General features: G+C 41.9%; 1 protein-coding gene across 2 annotated transcripts; it reads left to right on the top strand.

The window, feature by feature from the left end:
* The first annotated feature begins 2,781 nt into the window (after positions 1-2,781).
* Positions 2,782-22,428, top strand: MTRF1 (mitochondrial translation release factor 1). 2 transcript variants are annotated; one of them, XM_084639655.1, is made up of 10 exons: positions 2,782-2,857; positions 6,561-7,000; positions 8,802-8,893; positions 9,709-9,790; positions 10,454-10,561; positions 10,652-10,824; positions 15,958-16,075; positions 18,090-18,226; positions 20,589-20,687; positions 22,231-22,428. In XM_084639655.1, the coding sequence occupies exons 2-10, from the start codon at positions 6,583-6,585 to the stop codon at positions 22,348-22,350; spliced, it is 1,347 nt and encodes a 448-aa protein (XP_084495781.1). In that variant the 5' UTR covers positions 2,782-2,857; positions 6,561-6,582; the 3' UTR covers positions 22,351-22,428. The 2 variants fall into 2 exon arrangements, with proteins under 2 accessions (XP_084495781.1, XP_084495782.1); XM_084639656.1 differs by lacking the exon at positions 20,589-20,687.
* The last annotated feature ends 2,174 nt before the right edge of the window (positions 22,429-24,602 follow it).

Consider the following 24,602-nt stretch of genomic DNA (forward strand, 5'->3'; position numbering starts at 1 on the left):
TTAACTTCCATGAATTTATGTAGTTCTCTTTTAAACCCTGTTATAGTTCTAGCCTTCAAAACCTCCTCAGGCAAGGAGTTCCACAGGTTGACTGTGCACTGAGTGAAGAAGAACTTCCTTTTATTTGTTTTAAACCTGCTGCCCATTCATTTCATTTGGTGGCCCCTAGTTCTTATATTATGGGAACAAGTAAATAACTTTTCCTTATTCATTTTCTCCACAGCACTCATGATTTTATATACCTCTATCATATCCCCCTTAGTCTCCTCTTTTCCAACTTATAATTGTGCCTGGTGAATTATTTGGTTTCAAAACATATTAACATAAACCAGTATCTGTATAAATGATGAAGTATGGCTATACACCTGTGTTTGCGTGGAGCCTCACTGATGTCAGTGGGTCTCAGCGGAGACACAGAAGTCCACCAAATCAGAACAAGTTGTGAGACAACTCTTTACATCAGTGCCTAGACAACAGCAGAAAGAGAAGGGTTCTCTAATTCACTGAGACTGCAAGGCAGTGGCCCCAAACTGTGGGGGACGCCCCTTAGGGAGGCACAAAGGAACGTTCAGGGGGCGTGGCAGGGCTCGGGCCAGCCCCCATGGGGATTGGGGAGGGAGTACTACCCAGCCCTGCCCTGCTCACAGCTCTGCTCCGGCCCTTGCTTCAGCTGTGCCTCTGGCTCCTGGCCGTGCCTCCAGCCTCGGCTCCACACCCGGCCATGGCCTGGCCATGTCTCCGCTCTCAGCCCTTGCCCTACCTGAGCCCCTGACTCCAGCCTTGGATCCCAGCCATGGATCCCAGCCATGGCTCTGCTCCTGCCCCCACTCCCACACCCAGCTCCGTTCTCAGTCCCAGCCTCGGCTCCGTTTCCGGCCCTGCCCAGCTCCCAGACCCAGAACCACGCCCAGCTGTGGCCACAGCCCCAGCCCCCTTAACCCTGTCTGTGTCTCCCGCCACGGGAGCTGCGGCTTTGCTCTTGGACTTGGCTTCCAGGGGGATGTGGACAAAGGTAAAGGGGGCGCAACCCTGAAAAGTTTGGGGACCACTGCTATAAGGTATATAAGCATACAGAGATCTATGTTTCTTTTAGTACATGTCTAATTTCCATTTACAGTAATTGGGGCTCATGAATGCCTATGGAAAAATTGACACCATATATAATTATCTATTAAACATATTCTGGCATCTTTTTATATTACATAAAGAAAGTGTTTACCTTTTTTATACTACTTTCCCCTTGTCAACCAGGCTTAATAATAAATGAATCATGTTCGCTTTTAATCAAAGGTTTACTATCTTCAGATGTAAATAACTATTGTTGGCTGCCACTGGCATTACTTCTGATTTTTAAGCCAGTTTAGTAATTTATACATTTGAGTGCATGAGCTGTTTGTGACTTTCATATAATTTAATAATAACCATTATTTACCTGTCCAAGATTTTAAGCGTTAAATAATATTTTAATGCAAGAAGATAATTTGATGATTTAAAATCATCAGTGTCTAAGGCATATTCCGATGAGTGTAGGGTTTAGGGTTGAGGTGGGCAAACTACGGCTGGTGGGACCGTCCTGCTCAGCCCCTGAGCTCCTGGCCCAGGAGGCTCACTCCTGGCCCCTCCCCCGCAGCCATGCTGCTGCGTGGCGCAATACTCTGGGCGGCTAGGCTGCAGAGACCGGCCTGACACAGTGCTCTATGCTGTGCGGCACGGTGCAGCTGTCTTTCCTGGTGCAGCCGCGCTGTCAGCCACTGGTGCTCCAGGCAGCGCAGTCAGGGAGCAGGGTGAGGGGGTTGGATAGAGGGCAGGGGAGTTTGGGGGCGTGGATAGGGGTTGGGGTGGTCAGAGGGCGGGGAACGGGGGTTGAATGGGGGCAGGGATCTCAGGGGGGCAGTCAGGAAGGAGGGGGGGTTGAATGGGGTGGTGGGGGGAAGTTAGGAGCAGGGGGCAGTTAAGGGCAAGGGGTTTGGGGGCAGTAAGGGAGAAGGGGTGGTTGGATGGGGCAGGGGTCCTGGGGAGCAGTTAGGAAGGAGGGGGGATGGATGGGGCAGCGGGGGGGTCTGGGGGTGGTCAGAGGACGGAGAGCGGGGTGGTGGATGGGGCAGGGGTCCCCGGGGGGCCGTCAGGGAACAGGGGGGTTGGATGGGGCAGGAGGGGCGGTCAGGGGGCGAGAAGCAGGGGAGTTGGATGGGGGTAGGGGCGGGCCATGCCTGGCTGTTTGGGGAGGCACAGCCTCTCCTAACTGGCCCTCCATACAATTTCAGAAACGTGATGCGGCCCTCAGGCCAAGAAGTTTGCCTGCCCCTGGTTTAGGAGGACAAATTCGGTGAGATACAAATGTATGCTGAATCGCTTTCCAGAATTGGCAGTTTCTGGTGGAAAAACTATTTACTCAAAAAATTCCTGACCTGCACTACCCATAAACCAACAAGTCAAATAAAAAACCTGAAATTGATTATTCTTTGAAAATGCATGATTTTTAGTCAATCTAATGATTTTTAAGGCCCTGACTCATGTTTTTTGAATAGTTGCATCTGGCAATATTGAATTCCACACAAATGATTTATTTATATTGTTGTGCCAGCTGCTACACAATAAGGACCTTGGCTGGGGGCTTTTGATCAGTGCCACAATAAAATAAAATAATAAAAAGTAAATAATAAACATAAATAATATTTTTAGAAATTGCATATTCTCCATCTATGAGTGTGTTGCCTTTCAGGCTTATGATGAAAAAAGGGGTTAACAGCTCTGTGACTGAGGCATTCTGGGAGCTGTAGTGCTTAGCAAGAATCCTGGGAGTGGTAGTTCTTTTTCAGCCTTTCTCTTCCTCTCTGTAATGGCTGCATGTTATAAGGTAGTGTCTCCGTCTGTTCTTCTCTGGGCAAGTTTATTTTAAAATTCTGTGCTACCATTTTTTGTTGGTAAAATACCCCTCGAGGAGGGCCCTTGGTTCCGAAGGTATCATCACCTCTAGCAGTGCTGGGATGTTAGCCCTGGGAAGAGAGCTGCTGTATGGAAGGTGGCATGGAGAATAAAGAGCAAAGGGGTTAACTGGAAAATTAACTGTAACTGCATCTGGGATTTCATAACTGCATAGTGATTTTAACTTAACAAATATATTTTTCAGCTTTACAAATATCATATATTCCTATAATGATGAAGGGGTGGAAGGGAGTAGCTAGCTGGCTGAATTCCTGCTGAACTGATCACTTTAATGCTGATGAGATTTAATTGTATTGTTAGTTGTGTGTTAGGGCACCTAAAGCCTTGGATAGGTGTGTTTTAAATTGTTGTTATTCAAGTTGAAATAAATGAACCTTAACTGAAACCATCAAGTTAAAACTATTTTTAAGAATTACATTTTTCTGTTACTAATAGTGCCTTTAATTATTAAAACTGAAAGACATTTTAAAAATTAATTTACTTATTGCTTTGTTTTTTATTAGCTCTCTGATTGACTAGTATATATTCACTGTCCAATCTCAATTTTTTCACCATCAGTTTCATTTTCTGGTTCTGATGCACTACCTACAAGCCTGCAGTGTTTTGATTGCAAACATTGCAGGAGAATGCTTAATTGAAATTTTTTAAAAATTAATAGAAACAAATGTTTTGGCCATAAGTTTTGTAAAAGTTTGGTTTCAAAATACTTACATTTTGGGACAAATTTAATCTGACAACATCTATTTAAGAGAAAGATAATTATTTGTGTGTAATTATTTCTAGGCAATGCACCTGCCCAGTTTGTCTGAACCACACAGTAGTTTAAGTATCATGAAATAACCGTTTTTGTTTGTTTTTAATTTCCGAAGAGCTCAGGTGAGGCTGTATTAAAAACAATTATTGAATACTTCTGCTTTTCAGAACATCAGGTACTCTGACTCTCTTAGTGGTGTTTCATATTGTTTTTATAATGCGGTTAATTGAGTCAACATAGAAAATTGTGGACCAAATTGACCTGGCATAAGCAGCTGAAACTCTATTGACATCAATGAATCGCATCTTTTTAAGTGAAGTCTAAATTTGGGGCTGTGCAATTAAGTCCAGGGCTGTAGATGACTGACCTGATTGTGCATTGTTCCAACAGAAGCATGTCAAGATATGGGCAAGGAAAAAGATGTGTAGAACAACCCCTTGGGGCTATCAGCAGCCAAGTGTCAATTAGAGCAGCCCTCAGGTTGCTATAATTTGTACCAGGGGCTAGGCGCGACCTAGCCAGCTTGTGAATAGTGGGAGGTGCAAAGGAATTCTTCCTGATTCCGTCAATGCCTGTGACACTTGACAGTTAGGTCAACAATTTGAAATACTCCGCTTCTTGCCATGATAGGCTCGCTGACACAGTGGATGGAATTAGAGAGTTAAAGTGGTGTGTTAATAAAAGGCCTGAAGGTGAACAAAAAATATCTGCTACTGACCTGAAAGAAACCATGATATCAAGAAATTAAAACTGGCATACTGTGACATATATGGCATATACCTACTTGCCCACATCTGTGTCTAAGGTGTTAAAAGAAAATGACCCTGAATTTTATTTAATTGTAAAAATATTTCTGTCTCCATGAGTTTAAAAAATAGAAGATGAGACAAAGAACTCCCACTGAGATTAATATAAATAACATGGAATTTATTTAAAACAAATCTCTTGGTCTTCTGTAACTGTCTTGAGAATTTTGACTGTTGCGGGGGAAGGTTCCTTCCCTCATTCTCTGAGCCTTGCACTTTATATCAATCACACCTCTGAGAAGTAGGTGTAAAATGTTACCGTAGCAGAATAATAGCATTTTTCACAGATGTAAATATTGACGCAAGGTGCTAAAGAATCAGGCCTTCAGAAATAAATACGAGGACTTTATCCTTCATGGTTATTCTGTAGTGAGATGGTGACTATTTCTTCTTCCTACTTTCTTGAGACAAGGTGGGAGAGGGAGTTCCTTGTTTGCTCTCCAAACCCTGTCACTTCAGGTAGTGCAATTCTTCAGATTTCTTTCTCTGAAAAGTCCTAGCATGTGGTTATCTGAGAGGGGATCTCTTCCCCTATAATCCACTGCAGTGGTTAAAATTATCTGGGATGCTCTTTATGTTGGTTTCCAGGCAGTGTCTCCTACTTCCTCCACAAACTCCAAACCTCTCCTTGTTGTGGAAGAGATGCAGAGGAAACTCTGCAGGGAACTTCATGGAATTTCCACTTGACTTAATCCATTCCTACATAGTATTTTGTTTTCTTTCTGCAAGAAACCCTAAAACTTTTTCAAACAAGTTAGTAGAAGCTTGAGTTTTCCCCTCCTAAAATGGAATTACCTGCATCTTTTGAAACAGGTCACCCAAAAACACATACACTTTTTACTTTAATTGTGTTGCAGTTCAGGATCAAGACACTTAAAAATAATGACCTCTCTTGAACCAATGCCTTGAAAAAAAGTTTTGTTAGTTGAATGAATGGCGGATTGCCAACCAAAATTAGGTGGCCTGTTTCCCCTCAAATTGACACAGGAAGGAGGAGAAAATATGGACAAAGACAAAAGGACTCGCAGTATTGGCAGAGGCGGTAGGAACCCTTAGTTCCATAACGAATCCTTTCTTGTGTCACAGTCTCACTGAAGTCAATAGGACTACTTGTCAGAGTAAGGACTATTCATGTGAATATGGAATGCAGGTTTAGGCACCTTGATAGGCCACAACATTAGGACTTCCTGTTACAAACTGGAAAAGATTCTGTGATGTGAAATGTACAAACTGGTGAAGAAATAAAGACCTTTCCCTGAACAATGGCCATAATTTCCAAAAGGAATAAGTACTATGTTACTGTTCTTGCATCACGGTAGAATAGTTCAGACAAATTAGTTGTACTTAAGACTGCTTTTTTTTTATTTATTGAAATTATTGTAAGACTTTTTTTTAACTGAAATTATTTTAATTAATTAAATTATTTGTAAATTTAATTTGGAAATATATGCACAATAGGCTATGTAGCATTGTTGCAATGACACCAATCCTGCAAACACTGATGCATGTCAGTAGTCTTGCCAATTAACCTGTTGCAAGATCAGGACCAGTGTTACTAATACACTCATGGCCATGCTCTGCTCTCAGTTACACTAGTGTAAGATTTTCTACACTAGAAAAGATTTGCTGGTATAGATATACTGGCAGAGCTATGCCAGCAACCTCCCCAACTGTAGATGCAGCTTATACCAGCAAGAAAGTTCTTTTGCCAGTATAATAGCTTAAACCAGTTCCCCAAATCAAATAAACTATACTGGCAAACTGACTCTTTTGCCAGCATAACTGTGTCTATGCTTCGGCTTTTGCCGGCATAGCTATGTTAATTGGGATGTGACTTTCTTCACACTGCTAACCAACATAGCTATGCCAGTAAAAGTTTCTAGTGTGGTCCAGACCTAAATCTGGGATGGTTCCATCTAAGGTGGAATGGCATTACTACATTTATATTGATGCAACTAAGAGCAGGATTAGACCCCTATTTAGCATTTTAAAATACATTTTTTTTTAAAAGCCAATGAAAAAGTGGCCCATATTGTATCTGCTTTAAATTTCAGGTGGTGAACAGTAAAAGCTGAGATGAAACCTCACGGTGGCGTTGGGCTTTTTAGAAGTCTGCTTGCTAATTGTTTTCATCGCTATCACCATCACTGCTCTCCTCTTGTTAAAAGGATAGGTCACATGATGGAACTATCTATCTTTAGGCGCAATTATTTATTAAAAATAGTTAAACCTACTCTGTCACTTAATGATTGGTCAAGGAGATATCACCAGGATTTTAGAGCACTGTGGAAGCATGAAGCTGTGGAAAAATATCTAGAGACCTTAAACAGAGAATACCAGCGGGTTGGCCAGTTGTTAAATAGTGGCTCAATGAATGAGTATGATCGAAGCACTCTGAGCAGAAGACATAATCATTTATCCACCCTTGTAGCTGCATTTCAAGAAATACAAGAGGCAGAAAGAGAAGTTCAAGAGATAGAATCCATGTGTACAAGTAAGTAAAATGCATCTGTTTACGCAAAGCAGCTTTTTTTATGATGCAATATGCCTTATTACCCAGAATTTGAAACAAGTCACTCAGGGAGCAGTACACTAGGCACATACATTTTCCTGAGGGTCCTCCGTGTCCCTATTAAAGCCTTCTAGATCCTCCCATTTCGTTTTGCTTTAGCCCCACCACACCTACTCTTGAGGCCTCAGAGTGACCAATTTTGCAGAGCAGGCCAGTGTCATGTACATTACACATTCAAAGTCACGTGAATGCTGTCTTTAGCTGAAATATTCTAGAAAGCTTTGTTTTTAAGACTACTGTAGCCCTTGTTTCATAGGGCTAATGACAGTTTTCTTCCTAGGGACATATTTTAGGTAAGGCTAATTTATTTGGGCTGGGGGGGGTGATTTATACTACATCAGACTTGACATCGTAATTTAAATTTGGATTTTGGTGTTTGGTTCATTGATATCTATTAAATTATGGGCTTTGCACATCTCTTCGAGATGCTCAATCCCAAACCCTGAATTGTCAGGCTTCAGTTTAACCTTATGTGAAATACTAGTTCCTTGAAGATATTTGAGAACTCTCATGTGGAGTGAAATAAACAAATAGTTATCCCACAATCAAAACTATGCCCAGTGGTTTTCAACATATTGACTCATGATGTGGAAGATGTGGGTGGCGGGGGAGAAAGCAAGGTAGCAGAAATTGCTGATGATACCATTATTAATATTAGGACTAGGAAGAAATGCAAAGAATGGAACTTACACATTTGGTAATTGTGCAACACTGGCAAGTGAAATTTCGAGTATGTGGTGTAAGGTAATGCACACACTAAATAAGGAAAGTAGCCACTGAGAGTACTACATACACTAATGGGTAGTAAATTAGTAGCAAGAGACAACAGAACGTAGAGCAGGGAGAACTTCGAATGGCAGCCAAAAGCCAGTGTAAGGGATGCAGTGTCTACACAGACACTACATCGCCCTAACTACACCGACATAAGCCCTGCACCTCTCGTGGAGGTGGAGTTATTATGTCAGTGTAATAGGGCACTTACATTGGCGGGAGCAAGGCTGTAGCGTGTACACTGACATAATTAGGTTGAGGTAAAATCCTTAAGTCGACCTAATTTTGTAGTGTAGACTAGGCCTTAGTGGTGCCGCTAGATCAAGGACGAGATAAATTGGTAGAAAAGCTTCGACTGCCACTGCCCTTGCTTTTCCTCTTCCTTTGGTAAAATAGAGGATGTTTGTCTCCAGGGTTGTTGATCCACCATAAATTTACTTTTAAAAACAAACACACAGATAAAAATCCTGATGTATTGGGACCCCACTCATTCTCAGTAAGGGGATAGTTCAGGATCCCTGCCCATTCAGTCCATAGTCTCACTGTTGAGGCTGCCAACAAGTTTGCCAATTACTGTAAATAGTTATTAGTTTTAGTAGGAATTAGATTATCAGTTTGTTTCATATGTGCCAGTGAAGAGCTGTGGCATAGGGAATGACTTTTAGCTGCTACTGACTTTGGCTAGGTTTGAACTGGAGATATAGAGGTAAAATCCTGTGTTCCCCATTTCTAGTCTCCCGAGCCATCCAGGGCTCCTGAAGATCTGAACATTTAATTAGTAATGTACATCATCTTATGCTTCTGTCGTTATTTGGTATTTCATGCTGAGAATAAGCAATTCCCTGCAATGGAAACGATTATCTATTGTAATAGGTGTAATTTGGCATTTGTATTACAATTTGCTCTAAACTAAATAGATTGGTTAACATTTATTTCTATCATTGGAATTTAGAGCTAGACAGCAGAGTTGAGAAACAGATGCTAGAACTTGCCTTGGAAGAGAAGGAAATCATTAACCAAAAAATCAACACATTTTGCAAAAAGGTGAGCTAGAGGTGAAGGTACAGAGTCTTTAAGATGAACATCTCTTGACATCTTCATTTACAAGTCTTCATACAGCCACGCAATTTTATTGTACCAGACAAGATTTTTTTAACAACAGACTATAACACTTGTCGTTAATGAAACGGGTCTAGCTTCTGTTTTCTCATTGGAAAAGACCTGGAAATGTTTACTGTTAGAAAGTCTCACTACTGCCAAATGCACCTTAGAAGCTCTTTCTTTTAGACACTTTTTGTATGTGTGCTTGTTTGTTTGCTGTCATTGAAAAGTCTGTAACACAGTGAACTACTATGCTACGAAGACATGGCATGGGGTTCCGCCAGTTGTTCATGGCAGCAGAGAGGGTGCAGAGATGTCTTGAAAGGCTTTATCCTCATGGAACTTTCAATCCTTTATCATTTTCTTCAGTTGAATGAGACCAGTGTGTGAAAATAATTGTAGTAAGAGAAGCTGAAAGAAATCCAGTGGAAGGCTTTATGTTGTGAATCAAGTGTTTGTATTTTAGAAAATTAAGATAATCTGATTATATGAAATAGAATCTTTGGAAAAATAAGGTCAGTGTCAGTGTAAACTGACTTTCCTGGCTAGTATCATTATATTCACAAAGGAGGCTGCAGTGGTTGATTTGGTGGTCTCATGCTTGGCATTGTGGAGTTAAATTTTTAATTAGCCTCCATTAACACACCAAAATTTCAAAGTCTGGGGTTTGTGCATGTTCAGACTGATGCAACCATGAGAGCTGGCTGTAAATTTGATCGGGAAGGGAAATACTGATATTTTTTTTTCTTTCTTTTCAGCTTTTCCAGAATATAGTGCCAAGGGAGAAACATGATGAAAGTGATGTTATATTAGAGGTGACATCGGGCAGAACCACTGGAGGTCAGCAAAGTCATCACAAGTAAAGGTTACTCCAAACCTCCATCCAGGTTTACAAGGCTTCATTAAATTAGGCTTGAATAAAGACTGGGAGTGGATGAGTCATTACACAAACTAAAAACTATTTCCCCTTACCAATTTTTCCCCTACTGTTACTCACACCTTCTTGTCAATTGTTTGAAATGGGCCATCCTGATTATCACTACAAAAGTTTTTTTTTTTTCCTCCTGCTGATAATAGCCCACATTAATTGATGAGTCTTGTTAGACTTGCTATGGCAACACCCATTTTTTCATGTTCTCTGTGTGTATATATATCTTCCTACTGTATTTTCTACTGCATGCATCCGATGAAGTGGGTTTTAGCCCATGAAAGCTTATGCCCTAATAAATTCCTTAGTCTCTAAGGTGCCACAAGTACTCCTCGTTCTTTCTGCTGATACAGACTAACATGGCTACCACGCTAAAGGCTTCAATTGTTTCTCTTACATTTTAATAATGTAAAATGGCACTTTGTAGAGATGAGCATTAATTTATCTGCATAAAGCACTATCTCCAACGACAATGATCTTTACAGTTACTGCTAATGCTAAAAATTGGTAATTTTGAGGGAAGAGTCTATAAACTTATATTTCATGTTGTGCTGTCTAAATATTTAATTTTGTAGGTGACATTTGCCAACAGTTCACCAAAGAAATGTTTGAGATGTACCAGAATTATGCAGATTACAAATGTTGGATCTTTGACATTCTGAACTACACACCAGCTGAGATTGGTATGATAATGTTCTGTTCTTTCTGCCAACAAGACTAAGTTAAAGCCGTGTCTTTGGACTGTACCTCTTATGCAATATTTGTCTTTCAAGGTGGATTGCATCATGCAGCTGCTCATATTTCGGGAGATTGTGTCTACAGGTATTTAAAATATGAGGGAGGGACTCACAGAGTTCAGCGAATTCCTGAGACTGGCCTCTCGTCAAGAATGCAGCGTATTCACACTGGGACAATGTCAGTTGTTGTCCTACCTCAGCCAGAGGAGGTAAACTAACCTTTAATCAGAATAAAATTGAAGTGTCTTCCTGGCTTTTCTTTTTGGCATTTGAGTGTGTTATATTTAAAACAACAAACCCCAAAGGCTAAGCCAAGTTACTGCTATTATTTTATGGGTGCCAACTTATATTGTCAAGTCCAGACAAAGGATACACAAGCTTTTCTTCTGTGCCAGGCTGTAACTCTTGGCTCAGCACCTGGCTAAATGATTCCCTACCAACTTTACTGGATCCTCAAAAGCAACTTTTTAGAAATCCACTACTGCCTGAGATACAGTGCAATTCAAGGGCATAAGGATACAGACCAGTCAGCTTAACTTCAGTACCCAGAAAGATAATGGAGCAAATAACCAACCAATAATTTTGCAAACACTTAGAAGATAATAAGGTGATAAGTAACAGTCAGCATGGATTTGTCAAGAACAAACCAACCTAAGAGCTTTTTTTCAGAGGGTAACAAGCCTTATGGATGGGGGGAAATGGTAGATGTGGTATATCTTGACTTTAATAAGGCTTTTGCTACTCATATGACCTTCTCATAAACAAACTAGGGAGATACAGCTTATATGGAGTTACTATACCGTGGTGCATAACTGGGTGGAAAACCATTCCCCGAGAGTAGTTATCAGTGTTTCACAGTCAAGCTGGAAGGCATATCGAGTGGGGTCCCACAGGGATTGGTCCTGGGCCCAGTTTTGATCAATATCTTCTTCCATTATTTAGATAATGGCATAGAGAGTACACTTATAAAGTTTGCAGGTGATGTCAAGCTGGGAGGGATTGCAAATGCTTTGGAGGTTAGGATTAAAATTCAAAATGGTCTGGACAAACTGGAGAAATGTCTGAAGTAAACAGGATGGAATTCAATAAGGACAAATGCAAAGTACTCCACTTAGGAAGAAACAATCAATTGCACACATACAAAATAGGAAATGCTGCCTAGGAAGGAGTACTGCGGAAAGGGATCTGGTGGTCATAGTGGATCACAAGGTAAATAGGAGTGAACAGTGTAACGTTGCAAAAAAAGCAACATTATTCTGGGATGTATTAGCAGGAGTGTTGTAAGCAAGATACGAGAAGTAATTCTTCCACTCTACTCCGCTGATTAGACCTCAACTGGAGTATTGTCTTCAATTCTGTGAGCCACATTTCAGGAAAGATGTGGACAAATTGGAGAAAGTCCAGATGATAGCAACAAAAATGATTAAAGATGACCTATGAGGAAAGACTGAAAAAATTGGGTTTGTGAGGGGGGACATAACGGTTTTCAAGTACATAAAAGGTTGTTACAAGGAAGGGCAAAAAATTGTTCTTGTTCACCTCTGAGGATAGGACAAGCAGCAATGGGCTTAAATTGTAGCAAGGGAGGTTTAGTTTGGACATTAGGAAAAACTTTCTAACTGTCAGGGTAGTTGAGCCTTGGAATAAATTGCCTAGGGAGGTTGTGAAATATTTGGCATTGGAAGTTTTTAAGAACAGGTTAGACAAATACCTGTCAGGTATCGTCTAGTACATCATCCTGCCTTGAGTGCAGGAGACTGGTCTAGATGGCATCTTGAGGTCCATTCCAATCTTACACTTCTATGATTCTATGGAAGTTAATGTTGTTAAGCTCTCCAGCTCCTGGCATTCACAAAACTGACTCACTAGGAGTAAAACCAATTCTAAATTAAATAATGTATTGAGGCTTGGGAGTACATCTAGACAAAAGTTTGGTATGACACAATCAACCTTTCGGAATATTCTTTTTTCTTTTCAATCACATATCTTATTTTTGGTACTTTCCTCTGCTTAGATACACTCTAAATCTAGGTATCACCTTCAGCTCAGCCCTTTACCACACATCTAAATTGTGTCTGAATTTTGCCACTCATTTCTGTACATTTCCAAGAGCCAGCCTTTCTTCTCAGTCCATTCAGCTGAAGCTGATCCAGGCCTTCGTTGTCTCGCATCTCCATGGCTGCAAACTCCCTTTTGGTCTTGTTTCACTTAGATCCATTAAAAACATTGCAGCAAAAATCATCTAGGCTTGTAACTTTGACCAAGTCACTTCCCTCTTTGGATCCCTCCATTCGCTCCCCCTTATTCACCATATCAAGTATGAACTACTTGTCTTAGCTTTTAAGGCCCTTCGTGGCCTATCTCTAACCCTGTCCTGTCATAGACCTCAGCCAAAATCTTCAAACCTGGTGCTTAAAATTAAACTTGTACCTAAGCTGTAACTTTCAAAAATGTCAAGACAGTTTAGTAACCTAAGAACCATTAACTTGATAGAGTTTGTACATGTTTGTAGAGTGCCTTGAACAATGGAGTCCATGGGCTCCAGGCAGGCCCACTGACGGAGTGGGGGCAAAGGGGGCAATTGCCCAGGGGCTGGGGCAATAAAAAAGGGCCCCAGGGGCTGCTGCTGCGGGAGCTGGGAGCCCCGGGCCCTTTTAAATTGCCTGGGCTCCAGGGCTCTTAGGCGCGTGCTCCCGAGTCCCAGCACCCACCACGGGCTGCAGAACAGGGGAGGCAGGGACGGCTCAGGGGAAGGAGCTGGGCATAGGACCGCTGGGGGGCAGACTTGAGATTGGACTCAGGATCCAGCAGCCGCTGGTCCAACATCTGTAGCAAAGGCACTGGCAGCACCCCACTGGGCACTGGTCGGGCTTTGTCTGGGGTCCGCCAGGGAGGAGAAGGGCAGGGTGGGTCTGGGAAACGGGATGGGAGGGTGTTTTAGTGACAGCGCTAGGCTGGTGGTGGGGGTGGTGTTTAAGGCTATTTTGATTTGGGCTGGTGGCTGTTCTTTCGGGTTATGTGGCTGATCTCATTTGGGGATTATCACTGGTATTTGGGAGTGATGGGATGATTGGAGATGGGGCTGGTAGTTGGGGGTGAGGATGTGTTGCTGTTAGGACTCTTGTAGAGTCTCACCAGAGGATTTATTTATGTTCACTAATAATAATCCTGGTGGATACTCCATCACTGACCATTTTAAAATCAAGATCTAAAAGATCTGCTGTGGGAATTATTTTGGGGAAATTCCGTGGCCTCTGTTATGCAGGAGATCAGACTCACTAGATGATCACAATGGTCTCTTCTGGCCTTGCAATCTATGAATAAGAGTGTAACGCTCCAAAAAGAGTTTCAACTGGTGAATGAGTAATATGTCAAAGAGAGACATACAAGCATTGGGAGATTATTGTGAGAATTTTCATACTTCCACAGCTTTAGGTTTATAAAGCCCATTAGTGCACAGTAGGTAAATTTAATCATTATTTAGGTCACTGGTTAATGGTGGGACCCTCCCTCTCCCATATAGTACTACTCTGTTTGTTTCAGACAGACTTTTAGTTGAGATTTTCCTTCATGTGCTGGGTAGGAAATTGGCAGAGGGATGAGGATTAGCTGGAACACAATGCCACGATGAATTTGGCTCAGGGAGATTAAATGACTTGCCTAAGGAAACCCAATGAATCAGTGGCACAGACAGAGATAACCCAGTGTCCTGCTCTAACCTTTAAGGCAATATTATATTAAGTATTCCCTAAATTTAGGCATAAAGGGCCTCATTTTTAAAGAAACCTCAGTTTGGCCTCCTTTGCAGATTGTTGCATAGGCATGCAGTGCCCATGAGAGGGGGATTCTCTGGCTGCTTGTGGGCTGGTTCTGGTTCAGGGAAGGGGGGAATAGAATGCCACCTTGGGTAAATCACTTAATCTCTCTGGGCCTCAATTTCCTATCTGTAAAATGGTGCTAGCAATCCTGCCTTTGTTTGTCTTGTCTGTTTAGACTGTAGTCGCTGTAGGGCAGGGAACTGTCTCCATGAGTGTGTACAGCACCCTGCACAATAGAGCCCTGATCTCAGTTGGGACCCAGAGGTGCTACTGTAATACAAATGCATAAATAATAACAGCTGTAATGGTTTCCCACTTGGATCTGAGTTATGGCATTTGCATGCTCAAGTACCTTTGGATACGTTCCTAGTTTTTGGACCGGTTCTCTGGAAACACCTTTTAAAAAAAAAAAAAAAAAGGCAGATCTAGGCTGGTTACTAGAGCATCAGGTTACCCCTGGCCTGGGGAAGGAAGGGGAGAGGGAATTCTTCAGTGTTGAGACATTGCACTGCAAGTTCCAGACGCAACGCCTTCAGGTAGTGACACAATTACAAAAACTGCAGTTTATTCTGCCTCATCCTCCCAAAGGCCAATGAGAAGAAACTGCTTTGGTGATATAATGGGGAAGGGGCTGGGTGGTATCTGAGAAACAAACAAATTCTGAAGCAGCTCTGGAGCTTGCAGCAGTCCCAGGTGGATGAGAAAGGCAGCTGGATGGATACCCATGGGGAAGAGCTGAAAGTTAGAATCTCTGTGGTTGGTAAATGTGTATTAGAGAAAATGATCCACAGAAACACAGACAGTAGGAGACTGGAAAGAAGCGAAGGTTCCCCTGGGCCCCACTGTAGGAGAGGCTGTGCCCATCCTTTCTAGGGGGCCTGTTGACTGTTCTGCCCTGGGGCCCAGAATTGCTGTCGAAGGGCCTGCCTCTAGGTGTGGCCACCACACAGATAATAAATAGTAACCTTTCTCTGTTCTTCAGCAGTTTTAGGATCTTAGCCTGCAAACACTTACACATGTGCTTAAATCAATGGGACTACACGGGGAATTTAAATTAGGCACATTCATAAGTGTTTGTAGGATTGGGGCCTTTTGGTGTAGCACAGATCCACACTGGTGTGTAAGTGTGGGAAAGAAGTCAAAAGTAGTCTCTTGTACTACATCTGCTTCTGAGTCTCCCTGCCAATTGTTGTGGTTTTACAATAACATTTTCCTATTCTTTAAAGATTTTTCTCTCCCCTGTTGCTATGTGAAAGCTTTTGCACAAATAGGGGAACTGACCGATTACACAGGGGAAACCGTGAAATTGACTACACACAAATAATTATCAAAGGCACAGAGTAAACAAACTGAAAAGAACAGAAATGTTGTTTGTTTACTAATTTCTTTCAGTTACAGTCACCTAGGTGTTACTGGTAACAATGGGAGGCAAGCAAATTTTGGACAGAAGTGGTGTTTTTAAACTGATAGTATCTCTTTAAAATGGTTATAAGCAGATGGTAACTTAATTTTCTTTGACTCTAGGTAGATGTTAAAGTGTATCCTAAGGATTTGCGTATCGATACTTTTAGGGCCAAAGGTGCAGGAGGGCAACATGTTAACACAACGGACAGTGCTGTGAGAATAGTTCATATTCCCACTGGTAAGTGTCTTGGATTTTGTATTTTTAAACCTTTGCCTTTTAGTGCATAGATGCACATAACCTAGATCCCAAAATCAAAGGCTCTGATCCTGCATGCTGCGTCACTTTAGGCACTAGGGTCTGTCTGCACGGAACAGCTGGCAGGACTGCAGCCAGTACAGAGAAAATCAGGTGGCCCTTCTCATTTTTTGCAGGGGAGTGTGTTTGTTTATGTCAAAAATTGCATGGTCAATTTTATCTTTACAATGTGACAAACTTAATAAATGGACCACATTTTGGGGTGAGACAGGAACATCGTGGAAGACGTAAATAACTTCTGTAAACTGAGGACCCTTAACCCTCATTAAAGTTAATGACAATTGAGGGTACAGTTTGCAGCATCAGGTCCTATGTAAACAAAGGACTGAGATAAGTACCTCCTTATGTAAAGTGCTTTGAGATCTGTTGATGAAAAGTGCTATATAATTATTATATAACTGTATACACCTCTACCCCAATATAACGCTGTCCTCGGGAGCCAAAAAATCTTACCGCGTTATAGGTGAAACCGTGTTGTATTGAACTTGCTTTGATCCACCGGAGCACGCAGCCCTGCCCCCTCCCCCCAGAGCATGGCTTTACCATGTTATATCCGAATTTGTGTTATATCAGGTTGCGTATATCGGGGTAGAGGTGTATATATGTACAAACACACACACACAATGTAACCCTATATTATTATTTTAAACATCCTAATGTAGAAAGGGCAAATTATATTTGAACACGTTAGCGCCATGGTTCTCAAACTTTTGTACTGGTGACCCCTTTCAACTAACAAGCCTCAGTGCGACCCCCACTCCCCCCTTATAAAGTAAAAACACTTTTTAATATATTTAACACCATTATAAATGCTGGATGTAAAGCAGGGTTTGGGGTGGAGGCTGACAGCTCGCGACCCCCTACGTAATAACCTCGTGACCTCCTGAGGCAGAGGTGGGCAAACTACGGCCCGTGGGCCACATCTGGCCCACAGGACTGTCCTGCCCAGTCCTTGAGCTCCTGGCTGGGGAGACTAGCCCCCGGCCCCTCCCCGCTGTCCCCCCTTAGCCACGCCACTGCGCGGGCAGCACTCTGGGTGGCGGGGCTGTGAGCTCCTGCCAAGCAGAGCGGCAGCGTGTCTACCTCTGGCTGGGCGGCGTGGCTGCCAGACATGCTGCTCTGAGTGGCAGGGTAAGGGGGCCGGGGCGTTGGATAAGGGGCGGGGTGTCCTGGGGGACAGTCAGGGGACAGGGAGCAAGAGGCGGTTGGATGATTCTGTAGGGGAGGTGGTCAGGGGACAGGGAATATGGGGGGTTGGATAGGCGTGGGGTCCCGGGGGGCCTGTCAGGTGGCGGGGGTGTGGATAGGGGTCAGCAGATGGGAGCAGGGGGGTTGGATAGGGGTGGGGTCCCAGGGCCCGGTTAGGGGCATGGGGTCCCGGGAAGGGGCAGTTAGGGGACAAGGAGCAGGGGGGATTGGATGGGTCAGGGGTTCTGAGGGGGGCAGTAAGGGGGCGGGAAGTGGGAGGGGGTGGATATGGGGTGGGGGTCAGGCTGTTTGGGGAGGCACAGCCTTCCCTACCCAGCCCTCCATACAGTTTTGCAACCCCAATGTGGCCCTGGGGCCAAAAAGTTTGCTCACCTCTGCCCTGAGGGGTCCCGACCCCCAGTTTGAGAACCCCTGCGTTAGCTGGTTTAGATGAACCCTGGACTCCCAGATGCAGCACCATAATTAAAAGTGACCCAATGAACCTCAATAAAAAACCCCTCAAGTTCACCTCTACCAGCTGTGTTAAAACTTGTCCCATTTACACTACAGTTCTAAAATATACTAAACTAAAATGTTTTAAAAAAACACCTTTTATCCTAGTATGAACAGGCCCTTAGAGTAAGAGCAGGAGGTCTGAAAGGTTTCATTTGACTAATGTTTTAGGATTAATCCTGTTTGTTGTTTGTTATAATGGGTCTTTTTCAGTGTTCTTTTGAATTCTACACAGGATTAACAGTAGAGTGTCAGCAGGAGCGATCTCAGCAAATGAACAAGGAACTAGCTTTGCGGACACTGAGAGCTAGGTTGTATCAGCAAATCATTGAGAAAGACTTCAGCAAAAGGCAGAATGCTAGAAAACTGCAGGTGAGAACAGGTTTTCCTTATTGAAACTTGGAGATGACATTATGCCATAGCTTTGAGCTTTCAGGATTAGCAACAATAATTTCCCCCTTTTTTTGTGTGTGTGGGCAGTAGGGGAGGTGCGTACAGACGGATGTAGGTAAAAAGGACAGCATGTGCTTGTAAATGTATATAAGAATCAGGCACTTAATTACCACCAAGGCCAGTTTACACTGGTTTGGCAATGTACGGGGGGCCTTAATGTGGATATAATTAACCAAATTTAACTTCATAACTGCATGTAACTTACACCCACTTTAACGCTCTTTTACACTAACAAGCGATTAAAGGAGCTTTTGTGTAAATGAGAATCTGGTCCAGTGAGTTTTGGTAGTCACATTCTGAAATACAATAATTGCTAGGATCCTGCAGAGTGGAGGGAAAAATAACAACGTTCTTGATACCAAAAATCTTGCCACTTTAGAGCCATACGATAATTTATTATGTCTTTGGAAGTTTAGCCAAACTATTGAGAAAGAAATAATTTAGACTGATTAACTTTTAAGTAACTGAAGTTAGTTTAAGTTAACCTTACAGATGAAGTTAAGTTGTAAGGTTCCCCCCCCTCCACCCGGCTGTACACTACCGTTCTTCTCTCTTGCTCTGAGCATCTTGCTCTTTACAACATGAACTTCAGTGGGCAGAAGCAATTAAAAAAAAAGAAAAAAGCTTCAGTACTTACAAGCTTCCAAGTGAGTTATTTAACCACTAATTGCAGATTGAATTTAAATTAACTCAGTCACTACAGCTGATGAAACCTTTATCTCTTGTTTGGAATTTAGGCTGAGATTTTTCAAAGCTACCTAAGGGATTTGGATGTGCACTTCCGATTAAAATTAATGGGAATTGGACATCCAAAGTGAAACTCCCACCCTTAATGTTTCACAATGCATTAAATCAATTTCTTGTTTGGAAATATAAACGTGGCTGCAAGTGAGATTTTCAAAATCTCCTAGGTGAGTTAGGCACCTAATTTCTGTTGATTTTAAATGGAAGTTGTGCACCTATTTCCCTATGCACTTTTCAATATCTCACCCTCCATTTTAAAAAAATAAACAAACTACTTGAAATTCAGTTTTGAAACTTTCAGATTTGTTTGTAACTCCATCTTGTCACCACTAGAAGACACCCTATATCACAAATACTCTGTTTATTCCTTTGCTTGTGTTCATTTTTCTGAGCCATACTCTAGTATGGCTCCTTCACCATCCCTCTGTTATAGGGAGTACATTTTGAGTTTGCTGATTACGTAATTAGAAGTGCCACTTTAATTATCATTAGTGGGAACTGCAGCCCTACAGATTCATCTGGCTAGGACTGTGAGAGTCCCAAGCAAAGTTACTTGCCTTGTAAAGATAGTAGCCATTCAGAATGGGAGACTTAAACTGAGCTGGCACCAGCTGGTGGCTTCTCACTTTTAAAATGGGAAGCTATTTTCACAGTCTTGTGATACTGAAGAACAGCTCTACACCATTCTTCTCAAATTGCCCCCAAATGCATCTTTGAGCTGAAATCAACTGTGGAACATTTCAGCTGAAAAAATGTTTATTCAGAAAGTTTGAGTGTTCTTTAGAAATGGATGGTTATAATGGAAACTGCTCGACTAGTTCAACCATCGCTTTCTTTGCCAGCAAGTTATAAGTAATTATATTTTCTTTAGTGACCGAGGGCCAGAATTTGAAAGGTATTTAGGCACTTAAAGATGCAGATAAGTGGGATTTTAAAAAGTTTGTTTAGGTGATGAGGCACCTATTAGAATTTTCAGGATTCCTAAGCACCTAAATACCTTTCAAATTCTGGCCCTCCAGGCCTATCAAGTGCCCATCAAAGTCAATGGATGCTAAGTGAAGCCCACTGCTTTAAACACTTATGCACGTGAGCAACTATGCAAGGTATATGAGGCTATTTACATGTGAAATTACTCACCTGCATAAATTTTGGCTTCTTAAACTGTTTAACAACTCCTGTTATCACTACAGAGCCAATGCAGAAATAGGGAGGAGGGATGTCATAAACCTTGGCAAAATTTATATTTATACAGTAGACCAAAATGTGTAAGAGGCAGTTATCAGATTAATAATCTGTGTGTTTTAAGTACTGTATTCGCAAAAAGAAAGGGAGGACTTGGGGCACCTTAGAGACTAACCCATTTATTTGAGCATAAGCTTTTGTGAGCTACAGCTCACTTCATCGGATGCATTCAGTACTGTATGTATCTACAGAACAAGTTGATCTATTTCAATCTAGTTTAAGGGTGCTCATGTGCTGCTTTTGAGGGTTTTTGTTATTAAAACTCAAAAAAATAATAGAAGTTGTTGTTGTACAGATAGGGACAAGAGCCCAGTCAGAGAGAATTCGTACCTATAACTTCACCCAGGACAGAGTCACTGACCACAGGATCTCATATGATGTCCGCAATATCAAGGTAGTTATGTTATGATAATACATGTAAAATCTGTTCAAGAGAGACAGTGTGTGTGTACCTATATACATTCTTATTATATCACTAGCCAGAGTTAATCTTGTGAAAGTAATTACTAAATTTGTCAGGAAGCTAAGAGTGGACAAAAATTGTGAAGTACCATTAAATGCCACTAACTACTGAACATCATTATAGGTTGGGAAAGCCTATATCTTTCTTTCCATCCTTTGTGATATATTATTAAAGGTGAGATACAAAAGAAAATCACTAGCCCCATTCTTTTGTTTTTTGTTTCTCTATTGTATAAAGAAGGCCTGATAAAGCACACAGTACTCACCTGAGACATTTAGTGAGTCCTTCACCAAACCAGGGAGGACTAGACTTGACATTCTTGATATATGTAACGTAAAAAAGCAAGAAGTTGTTTGTTTAAAAATTGAAAAACAAATGGACTGCTCCAACCTACAACTTCCAGTCTGTCTTTATATGGTATAGAGGCAAAAACCACACCCTTTAAAACTTTTTGTTTTGTTTTTCTTTGCAGGTCACCTTTAAAGGAAACAGAAAAGTTTCTTTTTAAGGTTATCTGACATTATATTTCTTGGTAAAATTCTATATATGGTTATATTTTTTTCACTTGAATGTGCCAAACAAATACATGATATGCTAGTATTCTGTGTGAGTTCAATTTATGGGTAGATTTTGGAATAGTTTTAGCTTTTGGGCTAGTCTGTGTTGGATTGATTTTTAACTCTTAGGATGGGTTTCAAGATTGAGTTTGTTCTATGATTTGGATTTACATTTTAGGATTAGATTTAAATTTTATTGCTCAGGTTTAAGATTTAATATTATTGCAGTCACAGAGCAAATAGCATGTACTTAATTGTGCCAAACAATGAGCTAGACCCCTTAGAGAACACAGATCCCTGCCCTTGAATATTTACAATATGTTAAGATGTGACATACAAGTGAGGATCATTACAAAAATAACAGTGTGGGGGAGAATTAGACAAGGTTCAATAAATAAGATCTCATGACAATTTAGATTATTTACTTGTTCATCTTATTTTTTAGGATCCTGTTCTGATACCTTTACTCACATTGAATAGTCCCGTACTCCAGAAATTGTCCAATTGAAGTCAATGGAAATTTTTGTGAGTAAGGTGCAACTCAGCATGAGTAAAAGTACCAGAATTTGGTCATTATTCATTACAATATCCTACATCCCATCCATTCTTGCTAGATTAATTAACTTCTTTTAGGCAATGGGGTTTGACAGATACAAGATGTTGCCAGTATTTCCTTTTGTTATTGCCAAGAAGATGCTTTGTAACCGTACGCTGTTCTTCAGCAGCATGCCTTCGACTGACTCATTTACACCACCCAAAACTGATGTCACACCAGGGGAGTAATGCAAAATTGATGGGTTGATGCATAAAGATCAGGATTCATGCAAATATTATTCCAGGAATTTTTCTTGATTGATCAGCATTCAAAAAATGCTGGTCTGTACTAATCATTAATGCTTCTCTCTTTCATTTTATAGGAATTTCTCTGTGGTGAGGGGGCACTGGATGAGCTAATCAACAGGTTGTTGGAATCTGCAGAGATGGAAGCCCTAATTGAACATTTAGAAAACTTTAAATCTTTAGAAGGAGGAGGCTAATATAGGTCTTGTACTAAATACAACACCAGTCCTTGTAATTCTGTAGAACAATAAAATGGAAGTATTTGTTAGATGGCAGATGTTGATAAAATCTGTCTTTCTTTCCCATATTCTGTGGTCAAATATGAAGTTGTATTTTTTTTTTAAATGGTGCAACCTGGCTTTTGAAAATATTCACATATCAGCTTTGTTTTTGTTATTTTTGTGTAGAATTTAGTACTAGTGAAAGGTGCCAGCCTAAGAGCAAACTGAAATCTTCAGTTTATCCACAGAACAGGGCAGGATCCTCTGGGAGGCTAATATGATGGGGAAAGTAGTTCAGGAGTGCTGGTTGTATTTTAAGAAGCCTTAATGAGGGCGCAGGAACAAACCATCCCGATGTGCAGAAAGTATAGCAAATATGGCAGGCGAGCAGCTTGGCTTAACAGAGAAATCTTCGGTGGGCTTAAACACAAAAAGGAAGCTTACAAGAAGTGGAAACTTGGAAAGATGACTAGGGAGGAGTATAAAAATATTGTTCGAGCATGCAAGGGTGTAATCAGGAAGGCCAAAGCACAACTGGGGTTGCAGCTAGCAAGGGATGTGAAGGGTAACAAGAAGGATTTCTACAGGTATGTTAGCAACAAGAAGGTGGTCAGGGAAAGTTGGGGACCCTTACTGAATGGGGGAGGCAACCTAATGACAAATTATGTGAAAAAAGCTGAAGCACTCAATGCTTTTTTTGCCGCGGTCTTCACAGACAAGGTCAGCTCCCAAACTGCTGCTCTGGGCAGCACAGTATGGGGAGGAGGTGAGCAGCTCTCACTGGTGAAAGAACAGGTTAAGGACTATTTAGAAAAGCTGGACATGCACAAGTCCATGGGGCCAGATCTAATGCATCCGAGGGTACTGAGGGAGTTGGCTGATGTGATTGCAGAGCTATTGGCCATTATCTGTGAAAACTCATGGTGATCGGGGGAGGCCCCGGATGATTGGAAAAAGGCAAGTATAGTGCCCATCTTTAAAAAAGGAAAGAAGGTGAATCCGGGGAACTACAAACTGGTCAGCCTCACCTCAGTCCCTGGAAAAATCATGGAGCTGGTCCTCAAGGAATCAATTCTGAAGCACTTAGAGGACAGGAAAGTGATCAGGAACAGTTAGCATGGATTCACCAAGGGCAAGTCATGCCTGACTAATCTAATTGCCTTCTATGATGAGATAACTGGCTCTGTGGATGAAGGGAAAGCAGTGGACGTGTTGTTCCTTGACTTTAGCAAAGCTTTTGACACAGTCTCCCACAGAATTCTTGCCAGCAAGTTAAAGAAGTATGGGCTGGATGAATGGACTATAAAGTGGATAGAAAGCTGGCTAGATCATTGGTCTCAATGGGTAGTGATCAATGGCTCAATGTCTAGTTGGTAGCCAGTATCACGTGGAGTGCCCCAGGGGTCTGTCCTGGGGCCGGTTTTGTTCAATATCTTCATTAATGATCTGGATGATGGGAAGGATTGCACCCTCAGCAAGTTCACGGATGACACTAAGCTGGGGGGAGAGGGAGATAAACTGGAGGGTAGGGACAGGGTCTGGAGTGACCTAGACAAATTGGAGGATTGGACTAAAAGAAATCTGATGAGGTTCAACAAGGACAAGTACAGAGTCCTGCACTTAGGATGGAAGAATCCCATGCACAGGTTACAGGGGACCAACTGGCTAAGTGGCAGTTCTGCAGAAAAGGACCTGGGGATTACAGTGGATGAGAAGCTGGATATGAGTCAACAGTGTTTTGCCAAGAAGGATAACGGCATATTTGGCTGCATTAGTTGGAGCATTGCCAGCAGATGGAGGGAAGTGATTATTCCCCTCTATTCAACACTGGTGAGGCCACATCTGGAGTACTGCGCCAATATTGGGCCCCTCGCTACAGAAGGGATGTGGACAAATTTGGAGGGAGTCCAGTGGAGGGCAACAAAAATGATTAGGGAGCTGGGGCACATGACTTACAAGGAGAGGCTGAGGGAACTGGGCTTAAGGACTAGATAACCTCCTGAAGTGTCTTCCAACCCTAATCTTCTATGCTAGGCAATGCAGGTTTCCTCTCAGGGTGTCTCGAACCTTGATGAAGAAGGAGTCAGAGTGCAGGTTCGTTTCTATGCCTGTTCAGTCCTGGGCCCCTTTGCTCTGTAATTCCATTTGTGGAGGTGGCTTTGCAATCTAGAAGTGTCCCAAGAGAATAGGGCTGAGACCACCACCAACTTCCAGTCACTACTGACTGG

This window comes from Lepidochelys olivacea (genome assembly GCF_965140295.1).
Source record: "Lepidochelys olivacea isolate rLepOli2 genome assembly, chromosome: 1".
NCBI classification, from domain to species: Eukaryota; Metazoa; Chordata; order Testudines; family Cheloniidae; genus Lepidochelys; species Lepidochelys olivacea.

Bases quoted from the DNA above. Each gene is read 5' to 3' on its own strand.
- MTRF1 (XM_084639655.1), top strand. From the start codon at position 6,583: ATGAAACCTCACGGTGGCGTTGGGCTTTTTAGAAGTCTGCTTGCTAAT. The intron at 8,894-9,708 runs GTGAGCTAGAGG...CTTTCTTTTCAG, and splicing joins TCAACACATTTTGCAAAAAG to CTTTTCCAGAATATAGTGCC. The intron at 10,825-15,957 runs GTAAACTAACCT...CTTTGACTCTAG, and splicing joins TCCTACCTCAGCCAGAGGAG to GTAGATGTTAAAGTGTATCC.